The sequence below is a fragment of the Pteropus alecto genome, unplaced genomic scaffold (assembly GCF_000325575.1).
Source record: "Pteropus alecto unplaced genomic scaffold, ASM32557v1 scaffold3, whole genome shotgun sequence".
NCBI lineage: Eukaryota > Metazoa > Chordata > Mammalia > Chiroptera > Pteropodidae > Pteropus > Pteropus alecto.
Window position 1 is genome coordinate 54,656,923 of NW_006442484.1, and position 12,082 is coordinate 54,669,004.

General features: G+C 32.3%; 1 protein-coding gene across 14 annotated transcripts in view; it reads left to right on the plus strand.

The window, feature by feature from the left end:
* Nucleotides 1-12,082, plus strand: part of GULP1 (GULP, engulfment adaptor PTB domain containing 1) — a 206,306-nt gene that overhangs the window by 150,395 nt on the left and 43,829 nt on the right. For all 14 annotated transcript variants that reach the window (XM_025039383.1, XM_025039385.1, XM_015596407.2 and 11 more), the window contains one exon: nucleotides 12,007-12,078. In XM_025039383.1, the coding sequence (XP_024895151.1) occupies nucleotides 12,007-12,078 (72 nt within the window). The remainder of the gene's footprint in view (nucleotides 1-12,006; nucleotides 12,079-12,082) is intronic.

Consider the following 12,082-nt stretch of genomic DNA (forward strand, 5'->3'; position numbering starts at 1 on the left):
AAACAGAACTGATTGATTATAGTTGTTTTCTATAACATCTGGATCATATACTATGGAACGATTTATTTCAAGGAGACTCCTTGGCTTTTATTATAATATAGTTTTAGTTCTCCCACTTGATTAAGAGAGACACATCTATTAAATACTAATTTATTAAATACCAAGTACTAACCTGTATTGTCTTATTATCTCAAGCAATCTTCAGAATATCTAAATAGAAGTATCACTACCACTTTTTATAAAGAGTAGTGGATTTGGGATATATAGTAGATTGACCAAAAAAACAACTTAGTAACAGCAGAGCCAGTATTCAAATCTTAATCTCCATGAGTTCATAGATTCTTCTGAAGCACTATATAACTATGCAAAATAAAGTTTGACCTCCTTATTCAATAAATAGCCAATCTTTGATGACAATAAGGATTAACAAAAATAAAGCCCTTGACTTCAGCGTTTACATGAGGATTTGTATTTTATACATCGTGTGTACAGGAAGTTGGTAAATTTGCTATCCCAATAACAAACCAAAAATTCAGTCAAAGTAGAGAAGAACCAACCACTACCTCAACTTATTCCTTCTCCCAGGAAGTATTTTTACAGCAGGAAGTCAAAGTACTCTGAGGAGCGGCTAGCAAGATTGTTGAGAGAGTCAGAAAAAGTTACTTGCCCTTCATCTGTCATTTTTTTCCTTATCATTCACCCACTTTGCATTCCTTCCTGCAGGGCTGCTGGCAGGATTTCCACAGACATAGCTTGGCAGATGGGATTCTAGTGACTGAGGCCCCTCCAGTTCCAATGAGATGTCACCAAAGACTTAAGAAAGGCCCTTCACCAAGCTGACTGCTATATGAAATGCTATCTGACCTTCAGATAAAAAATTAATCATGTTAAAATGGCAGTAACTCTGAGAGTCTCTGATAAAATTTCATTATGGAGTTTATTGGGGCTTTATAGAGTGAGGCTCCCTGGGTTTGTACGAATGTTTCACCTTGGATATTCAATAACAGAATGTACATTTTTGGAGCAAAGACAGAATGCCATTTGTTTCCTAATTTTTACCTATAGCAGCATCCATAATTTCTGTGGACATAATGTGATTTCGATATTTATGCTAGATTAGCCCTGAAATGAAAGCAGATAAGTCTCATGATTCCAAAGCTATCATGTCCTTGCACATACTTCACTTATTTGTTCATTTTAATGCCATTTATCGCTTTTAAATGAAAACAAATTAATCTCAGGATTGAGTCAGTATATGCACTTTATATTAAGCCTGATGGGCAAGGAATTGAAATAGCAAATCACAAAATGCTTAAATTAAAACTAGGTTAAAAAATAAGTAGCTTACTGTAAACTTTAGTCATATTAATAATGACAGGTATGTACGGTAAGAGTTCATCTCAAATACCAGCTCTACATTCTGAAAATAACAAATTTAAGTATTTGATATATTAAATATATCATGGGAAATGGAAATGTATATAATTATTTTTTAGAAAAGGAATGTACTGTAATATAATTCTGTATATGTAAAGGGAAGTTTTTATATAATTTAGAATCATAATAATCTGGTTATTAAATTTTTGACATAGTCCAGTAAAAACATACAGGTTAATGTTAATACCAGGATTAGAATTTTCAAAGGGCAGCTGAAAAATACTCTCAAAAGCTATCCAGGAATATGTGAGGATTGATTTTTTTAAAGGCCAAGGAAAATCAAATAAAATCAGCATATAGTAGGGTTCAAACAAAACCAGTTAAGAATTATGGTGAAGACAAAGTGGTGCTAATTAGTGATAATTGTCTTCAAGTATTGACAAAAAAAATAAAGTTGTCTTTAAAAAGAAAAAAAGCATGGACTTTAAAATATAAATTGTTAAACTGAAGTTAGAAGTATATACGAGATTGCCCTAATTGTAACAAGAGCATGAAGAAGAGTTGTGATAACGGAAGCAGAATAGTTGCTTACTTTTACTAACGGAGAAAGGAGAGTTAGGCTATTAGCTATGAAATAAAACAGCATATGTGCTCACATCAGCATCTGATTGCAAGGCAGACTCTTTAATGTAGACAGACTTGATTGATTATGCAAAAACACAGTGATTCACTCCTTGCTCTGCTCCACTGTAGGAATTGCCAGGACCTTGCCACTGCCGGATGCTTGATGCTTCTGTATTTCCCCATCTGTCACTTAATTAGCCAGAGAGTCACCAGCTTCCCAGTAGAATTATTTAAGCCCTATTAATAGAATTATGCTGAATCTATAAAATAAGACAGAAAGAAAGAAAAAAAAAAAAGCCCTGACCCTTGTTGAAAATAATCAGTCACAAACCCTGCTTTTCTAACATTACTCCAGGATCTAGAACCAAATAATCAAAACTAAACATCGTTTAGGAGCATTTTTTGAATAAAAGTAAATGTTTATTGAATGCCTACTATTTGTCAAACACTCTACCCACACAACTTTTGCTCATAACCCACTTATAAGTATAGGAATATTTATCTACATTTTATAAAAGAAGAAACTGGTACTCAGAGGTGTTAAGTTTCACCAGAGCCCGAATTCAAGCCCTATGTTCATGTGACTCTACCTTTGGCATGGTTGCACCAAGCTACTTCCAGAGAGATCTTTGACTTTTCTTTTCATCACTGTACCCAAATACGTGGAACAGTGCCTGGCACATAGTAGACTTTCAGTAAACAGCTGTTGAATAAAAGAAGGCCTGCTCTGGAGCAGAGCCTCCTCTCACTTGTGCCTCTGGGGGAACCTGATGGAAATGGGGTAGAACAGCACATTCATAGTTACTGACATACGCTTGTCTCGGTTTGTTCCAGATCTCAGGTTTTTGTTTTTTGATTTTTGATTTTTGTTTTCTTTGACTTTCCTTGTCTGTGTTTGAATCTTTAAATCTAGGAGATAAAACCCCAGGGATAGAATCCAGTCTTCTTTGCTTGCACCGTCATAGCCCACTAATGAAAGTTCTGCATGCTGCAATACTTCACAGAATTATCAGGCCATATTAATCATTGACAGAAAGTCTGTTAAAGAAATAAATAAGTTTCATTCATACTCATTTTTCACTCAGAAAATCTATGCACAGCCTAGCGAGATCTGAAAAGTAGATTTTTCTCCCTTTCTAAAGAAATGAGGAGAGCAATTTGAGTAGTAAAGTCTCTTAATGTGATTATTCACACTGATATTCAAGTGTGAAGGAGAAGTTCAGCTCACAGCTAAAGACGCAATCTTCTCCAAAATGGCTTATGATTTCAAACAAATAATGATCACTTACAGCCAGAAAACTCCACTATGGGAATTATTGTTTATTTGGAAGCTTTTTTGTTGTTACAGTCTATCTAAATTGTACTCAAATAATGAGTCTCTAGGTGGAGTGGAATGAAATAACCTATTAGAAAAAGAACAGGCATCCTCTCTGGTCATTGAAGATAAGGTGTAGCCTATAAATGCATTAATAGGTCAGAGATTTGGGTCTGTTTTGTTCACTGCTGTATCCCTTGTCTAGAATAATACCTGACACAGATGATGCACAAATATGGAGATAATAATGATAGTTATTGATTATTATGATGATAATAATTAATAATACAGTGTCTCAGAAGAGAACTACTAGGAATGCTATACCTGAATTAGGAAGACACCAGAGCTTTTAAATAATGTTCTCTTCATAAGGGAGAAAAAAGAGATAAGGGGAGATAAGAGGGTTCTTGATATATTAGGGACTTCTTCAGATAAATATATTCTTTTTGGACAGAGTTCAGGAACACAAGCAGATTTGAGACAATCACTTTGTCAAAGTTTAAACCTGAATTAGAACAATAGCAGTATATTGCATTGCCAAAAGCTTAAGTTCCATTAAAAATTAAGAATAAGATATGGATACTTATTATCTCTATTATTCATCATTATTTTGTAACTAATACAGTAAGCAAAGAAAAATGAAACAATTGGTCACAGAATTAAAAAAAAGAAAATGTATTTCACTTTTGATAATTATAATCCAGTAGACTCAAAGTTAAAAAAAAGAAAACACAAAAACTACTAGACTTAATAAGAGAATATGGTAAATATTCTCTCATTAAGGTAATATAGGGTAAATATTTTCTCTAGAGCAATAACTTGTTATATAGAATAAGAACATCTTATTTACCAAAACTATAAAGCACCTAGGAATATATTTATCAAAAATAGTACTTGGCCTTTCCGAAAAACAATATAAATACTTATTGATGAGGTATCCACAAATAGGCATATTGTGTATAGATATTTTAAAAATCTCACTTGTCTCAAGTTTTGATTAAATTGCAGTGAGAATTAAGAAGAATATATGTTTTAAAGTGCCAATAAAATGTTTAGAAAAAAGTACACCTGCATGTGTCTTGGTAAGGATTCTAGCTGCCTCGAGCCAAAATTCAAATAATAGTAGTTTAAGACAGATTTTTTTCTTGTTTGCTTCACAGTCTATTGCAAGTGGGTTAGCTCTTTTTATTTCATTGTTGTGACTGTTATTTTATTATAATTTCTAGCATGAATTCAGGGTATATTTACTCTGTGCCAGTCGCTGCTTAGATTTTCTCATTTGATTCTCACAAAAACACTCTGAGCTTATCTCCATTTTATGAATGAGGAAACTGAGGCTTTGAGAGGTTCAGTAAACAAATGGTATTTGGAAATTCAGGTTACCTAACTGTAAAGCCAATCCCTTAGATTTTAGGCATATCTCATAGTAGAGAAAATGTACAACATAAATCTTAATTAGCCAAATGCATATGGCATAAATAAGTATTATATATCCAGTACACTATATTATCTTTCATTCTATTTCTGCTTTATTTAAGGTAGCAAAAGTAAAGAATATGTATCAGAAAATTAGGAGGGCTGAATTCCCAGCCCTACCTCTGCTACTAAGAAGCTTTGTGACCTTGAGAAGTCACTTCACCTTCCTGGTCCTCAGATCTATAAAATAACGGGGTTAGAATGAGAATGTCTCCACAGTCCACAGTCTTGTGGTTCTCCATGAGAAAATGGATTGTGAAGCCTGTCTAGCTCCAAAGCCCATGCTGGTTTTCTGTATAAGTTGAAGTTTGTTTATTTTTGTAATACTTCTATTTATAATAATGTTAATGAATGCCTTGACTTTCATTCCACCTGTCTCATTCCTAAGATGTGAAGAAAGTTTGACTGTGTGAGGAGCCCCTGGGATAGGACAAGAACTTGCTGCCTTTTATTGTGATTGTGTGAGTCAAAGCTCTATTTGAGAGACCTTGCACAGTGGGCAATGAGCACAGTTTCTTGTTTATAGTAAGTAGGTTTGTTTTGGCTTAAACTTTAAAAGTCTTATTTTAAAAGTGAGAGCTTATTAAAATAATATACTCCATATCCATGGAAAATAAGAACAGATGTAATTTAATACAAAATTACTATAATAAAATGAGAAACCTAAATACCAAATCAAATATAAAATGTAGAATTCTTAATACTGAGCCCAATATTTTTTTATTATAAATCTTTATCAAAATTTCCTGGCCCTCCTTTAAAGGATAACTTTTAGAGTATTTATTTTAAAATTTAAAGTATAAATTTTATTTTTGATGGATCTACTTTTTTTTTTTCAAGATTATGGTTTTGACAATTAAGTAATAGGTTTAAATTTGATTGATTTTGACCCTTCTTTAGCAATTGACTGTTACAATGTGCTTTTTAAAAATGATTTTTCCTGTATTGCTTGGCACTGTGGTATCACAAGTCAGCCAAATAAAGACTATAAAATTAAATTGGCTTACTCTTATATGGCTTATCTATTGGGTGCAGTTGAGTAGCTAGAAGGTTTAAATACTTTTTTAAACATATGCAGTCAAATTAATGCCAAGAAAATTAACCCTATCCTGTTTAAGGCTCTGCAGCCTTGGTTACAAAGATAGGGACATATCTTTTTATTTACATATTTTTAAATTTATATTTTATTTATTTTTCTATAATTAAAATATCTAGTGGTCATTATGCTACCAATAGTTATTTAACCTTGATGTTAGTTAAAGCTTTTATGTTGTAAAAAGTAGAAATTATTTTCCCTTAATATTTTAAAATAATTATGTAGCAAACATCTACATAAATTGCAATATTTTGAATTTGATATAAATAAAACATTTCATTTATTTCTGTTATAAGTTAGCTTCATATGTTAAATAGTGTCAAACTTTATAGCAGTTAGGCTTAGTAACTCTTTAGTTAATTATTTTAGTGATTATTAATCTGGCATTAAAAAATAACGTTCTGCATTATTCAGAGAGTGATTCTAAAAGCATTTGAGGAAGCAAACAAAGTAAATAATATAAATGCCCATATGATGTCCAACACTGCTCTCTACTGGCAAAGAAGCAAGTCATAAAACAAACTTGACTTAAAAGTGAAAAAAAGTCAATTTCAAATAATATGCGAAAATGAAGGTGGAATCTTCAAACTTTCACTCATTTTTTTTGCAAAATGCTTATTGTAGACATTATTTACTACAATGAAAGAAATAAAATAAATGAATACAGACATCACTTGAGATTTGTTTTTAAAAGTTGGTATTATTTTAATTAATTGAAAAAAATTATGGGAATTGTGGAAAATATTAAGCCAAAAATGAAATATCTTAATAGAATTTTAGTTAAAAAGTCTCTAAATATTTTGTATAGAATAATGAGTTGGATGACATTTTTATGTTTTTCATTTCAACAGACTGCAGCCTCTTAAATACCTACTGTGGGTATATCTGCTATGTTTTCAATTGCATTGAGTGGAGAGATGCATATGTTGGAATATTTGTATGACTATATAATTAGCTTTTTTGTAGTATCAGAAATTTGCTCTATAATTGTCCATGTCTTTATAGAAGATTCTTTTAAAATTTTATTCATTTATTTATTTATTTATTTATTTATGTCACAGATTGCAAAGACCTCGTCAGCTTACAATCCCTTATTTTTTATTTTTTACACCTACAGCGCATGGTCTTCCTAGGTGGTATCTCATCCAAGTACTAACCAGATCCGACCGTACTTAGCTTCAGAGATGAGACAGGATCGGGCTTGTTTAGGGTAGCATGGCCGTAGACAATATAGAAGATTTTTAAAAGATATTTTGTAGTTTGTATAACCTGTGGAAAATATTTGCCATGTTGTCAGACCTTTTAATACGTAGACTAATAATACACAAAATATTTTTAAATTGTTATCATCTTACTTTTCGTAGTCTAACATATTCTAAATGTCCCTTTTGTGCTTTTTATCATTCTTGTCCATATTGCTTAGGAGTCATATTCAGTGTTTTAATCTTAACCCTTTTTATAACTCAACTAGTATTCAAAATTAAAAATATATATACACATATGTATACACACAATAACATCCAATAAATCAATCATATACAATAATTAAAGAGTAATTTTCTTTGTTTTCAGAAGTTTACCTATTCTTTGTTTTCAGAAGTTTGCCTAATTCTTACCTTTTTTGTAACATGAATTTGAAAGATAGCAAACAATATTTTCAATGATATTTACCTCTTGGTCATGAGATAAAAGTCAATGTTTATTTTTATTGATACACTTTTATGTAGTTTTAAAATTTCCTATAGTGAACATACATTACTATTAAAGTACAAATATTTATTCATAATGTTAGGTAGCCAGTCAGACATGAGCGACAGGGGAACAAACAGGGACACAGCCTAGAGACCATCCAAAGAACACCCTATTGGTAGGACTGGATGGCCATAAGCTATGGCTTATTTAATCTGGCCACAGATGACTGCATCCTAATACTTCATGAGCCAATCACCTAGGAATCCCTTTGGAACCACTTATCAGGTCCCAAATATAAGCAGACCTTCCCACTTCTGCCTTGTTACAGCTCTCTTTGCTGAAAACCTGCTCCTTACTTGAGGCATACTCTGTCTTATCTCTTTACCTCCCAAATTCCACAGGGCTGCAGCCTACCTTAGCATGGACCATCTCCATCTAAACTGTACTTTTAATAAAACTTACTTTTTCTAAATCTCACCGACCTATAGTTCTTTGCTACATTGGTGGGGAAGAACAGAGGGACAACACACAACACCACTGTCCTCTTCCTCCCCCATGCCACTGGGGCAAGTGAATTTCACATCACCCCAGTGGTAACAAGTAAACTGAAAAATTTTGTTGCAGAGTTTCAAAGCATTTTGCACAATTGTACTTAGGGAAAGCCTAATGCCTGATCATTAGACAAGAAAAAATATGTGCTGAATTGAGTGTCATCGTTTTTGGTCTATGAAGAAAAATAATTGATAACATTTTGACTACTTAAAGTAATAAAAAATGGCACCAACTGTTACCACTTGCCACAGAAAACATAACTTTTTCGTTTGCTCTTTGCCACACTGAAGAATAACACTGAATGAATCTACATGTATAAATCAAAAACAGTCTGATATATGATACTCTCTTCTCATCATTATTTTTTTTCTGCCACATAGAGGAGCTAAGACATTAAAGTTACTAAAATATAAAGGCAATTATTTTTACTTAGTTTAAAATGTTAATTATATCAATGTTCCATTTTCTTAGAGAATATAAAAAATAAAATGTAAATACCCAACAGAACAGAAACATTTTGAGATTCACTTTTTTTCATTCAACTTAATTCTCTTGAGATCCACCGAGTTGTTGTATGTATCAAGAATTCATTCATTTTTATTGCTGAGTAATATTCCTAGTACAGATATTTGTTTAATCAGTCACTCACCAACCAGTAAGAGCATGGGAAATCAGGACAGACAAAGGATAGAAATCAACAGTACAGTGTCAGGTGGAGCCCCAGCCTCAGCCTGATTCCTAAGGAAGCTAACATTACACCTTAGAGTTTACCCCAGCTCCAAGCAAAGGGACCAGGTCTTTGTATTTCCACACCAGCCATTGGCTAAAGAATGTGGGAGAAACAAAAACTCCCAGGTGCTTCCAGCTTTTAGTGATGGCAACATGACCTCATTGCCCAGGGAGAGTCCTCTGAAGGTCCTGAGTGTGAGCCATTACCAGCAAAGCATGCGGAAGCTAGTGGATGGGCCTCAGCGCTAGTAAAATGGATCCAAGGAGAGCTGAGTAGGCACCAACAGTACCCACAAAATTCTAGTGTCTTCCCTAATCATTAAATAAAGGAATGGCAATCCCTCATACTTATAAAACACTTTGCATTTTACAGAGGGTTTTTTATTTCATCTCATTGTAATTGACCTTCAGAACAATTTTGTAATGAGAAAAGAGAAGTATTATTCTTACTTTTCAAGAGTCGAATAAAGCAGAGATTAAGTGACTTTTCTGACCTCTTCATATTCTAAGCCTGGAATTTATTCTCGCATGCTGCATCATATTTGAGTTTTATAAATATTTTATGTAGACATATGGAAAGCATGTAAATATGAATTATTTAATCTAAGAATCATGATGACTTTTATTAAAAATTCAGGAAATATTATAAAGAATAATCTACTTGTTTGTTTGAAAACTATTTCCATTTAGGTCATCTAACGTTACATAGAAAAATTGAGTTAAGTGGCAAGTTCCTTATTAGTTATATATACAGATTCATTCCCACCATTATTCAAGGCTTCTCTCTGTGTTTTATTACTCAGATGGTTTAATTAAAGCCAATGCGAAAGAAATATATTAAAAGGTTCCTGGAGCACAGCAAGAGGTTGATTCATTTAGAATGTTCTTGGAGTTTTTCCATAATATTCCCATATGGTCCTATTTACATATAATACTTACGACTCATGACATTTCTGCCAAAGTATGACTATTCTTCCCATAAATATTTCCAGTAACTCTTACAGTCTGTTATTGACATATCAGACACTTCCTTCTTCTAGTTCAAGAATCACTTACTAATAAAGAGCCTACCTTTGCCTCCCTGTTCCTGTCAGCGCTAGACCACCCACTCATGTGGAATCTCTCAATGATAAATTCAAAGATACTGAGGATGAGAATTTACCCCATGGATTTACTCAGAACTGAATAGTTCCAATTGTGTTAACCCCTCTTTTGTCACTTGAACTCTTTATCCTTTATGATCTAAAACAGTGCTTTTCAAACCTGGTGGCACATTTAAGATCACCTTTGGAGCTTGAAAATACACAGATGCCCTGGCATTGCCCCAGACCAATTAAATCAGACTCCTAGGCACTGGTCTAAGTTTGAAACTCCTATGCGATTCTATCATAGAGCAGTCAAGATTGAATACACTGATCTGAAACAGAAGAAATGTGACGGTTCTATTGGTGTCAGAATAGATTTGGCTATCTCCCACATTTTAGCTTCAGGTTTTCAATTCCTCTTAAGCTAAGAATTTCTCTATTGAGTTGGGTCTTTTTGCAGGCCTAGTCAACCAACTTGAGTCATACTGAGCAAACCAAGTGCCTATGATATTGTATCTAGGCCCTAGTAGCAGCGAGCGATTTGATATAGTTTGAACATATTAGGAAAAAGAACTATTGTAGCTTATAGAATCTGAGAAGTAAAACTTTTTTTTTTTTTTTTTGGCGTTAATGCTTTTGAGCTTCATTTTCTCTCCACCATGAGCTCATCAGAACAGAGATCATCAGTAACCTCCTGTATTTTCAGCTCATCTTTTGTATCTTCCTTCCACTATCTTCTTGATCTGTTACTATTTTCTAACTCTGTTCCTTAGACTTTAGTACAAAGAATCACCTGTGATGCTTTTAGAAATAGATTTTCTAGCCCTACCCTTAAAGATGCTGATTTATTTGACCATGGAGTCTGCATTATTATAATTTAACCTGCTCCTTGTGTAAGTTCTCATGCAGTTAATACAGAGAGCTTATTTTGAAAAGCAAGACTCTAATTTCTTTCATTTTTATTGTTATTTTTTTCAAGAATGAAAGGAATAAAATGCGATTTGAAAAGATACCATGACATTACTGGTTTTTTTTTTTGTTCTCTTCCATTCTATGAGCTAATACAGAAAAAAAACTGTATTTAATCATTTGGTGTAAAGTGTACACACACATATCTATAAATATAAAAAGTGATTAATTAATTATGACTCATTTTGGTATAATTAGTAGTATGTGACAAAAGTCTTTGGAAAATTAAATACACTTAATGAATTTAATAATTTTCTATTTGTATAGAAATATTTTATGGAATAAAATACTCATATTTCAACTCTAATTCGTCTTGAACATTTTACGATATTGGACTTCTGTTTAGGAGGAATGTCTCTCCAGGATAGAGATTTTACTACAATATGTTAATTATTATGATTTATTTGTTATTTTTTTATTTTTTATTTTTTGGTTGAGGATAGGTCACATTTTAACTAAAACCTTCAGGGATATTTGAAAAATTAGTAAAAAATATAGGTCATGTATGTTTTATTTTTAATGTAGCTTAGCTTACAGCTTTGGTGGATGGTATGTATTGGATATTTTTTAAAGTTTATCTTTTAAAGTTTTATGTGCTAATGAGTGTTATAATTGGAAAATAGAAAAATGTTGGTTATAAATTATATTAAACCATATTAATATCTTAAATATACCATTGAAATTTAAGTAAAGTAGCGAAAGCATTTATATGCTTTAAATTTACAGATAACATTTAAAAAATTTTAAATATGTTTTAAATATTAAAATTTAAGGTCAACTTTATTCTTTTGAGCCCAATGATAAAACGTTTTTCTTTTCAGTTAGAGTTTTCTTTCCAGTAAAAATTTGCAAGTAAAATATTTAGGAAAATGTGTTTTTAAAAAATCTTTGATTAATAATTGTATGCGATTGAATAATATGTGGACATTTTTATATAACCTAAAATAATATAAATTAATAACCTCTATTTAATTAGGATTCAGATTTGTATTACCGACATCATTCTGTTATGTGGTGTTATACTTCAAAATGATATAATGATATATGATGTAGTAAAGCCTACATTGTGTCTCACAAATGACCATTTTCAGTTTCTTGGCAGTACGGAAGTGGAGCAGCCCAAAGGAACAGAAGTTGTGAGGGATGCTGTAAGGAAACTAAAGGTAG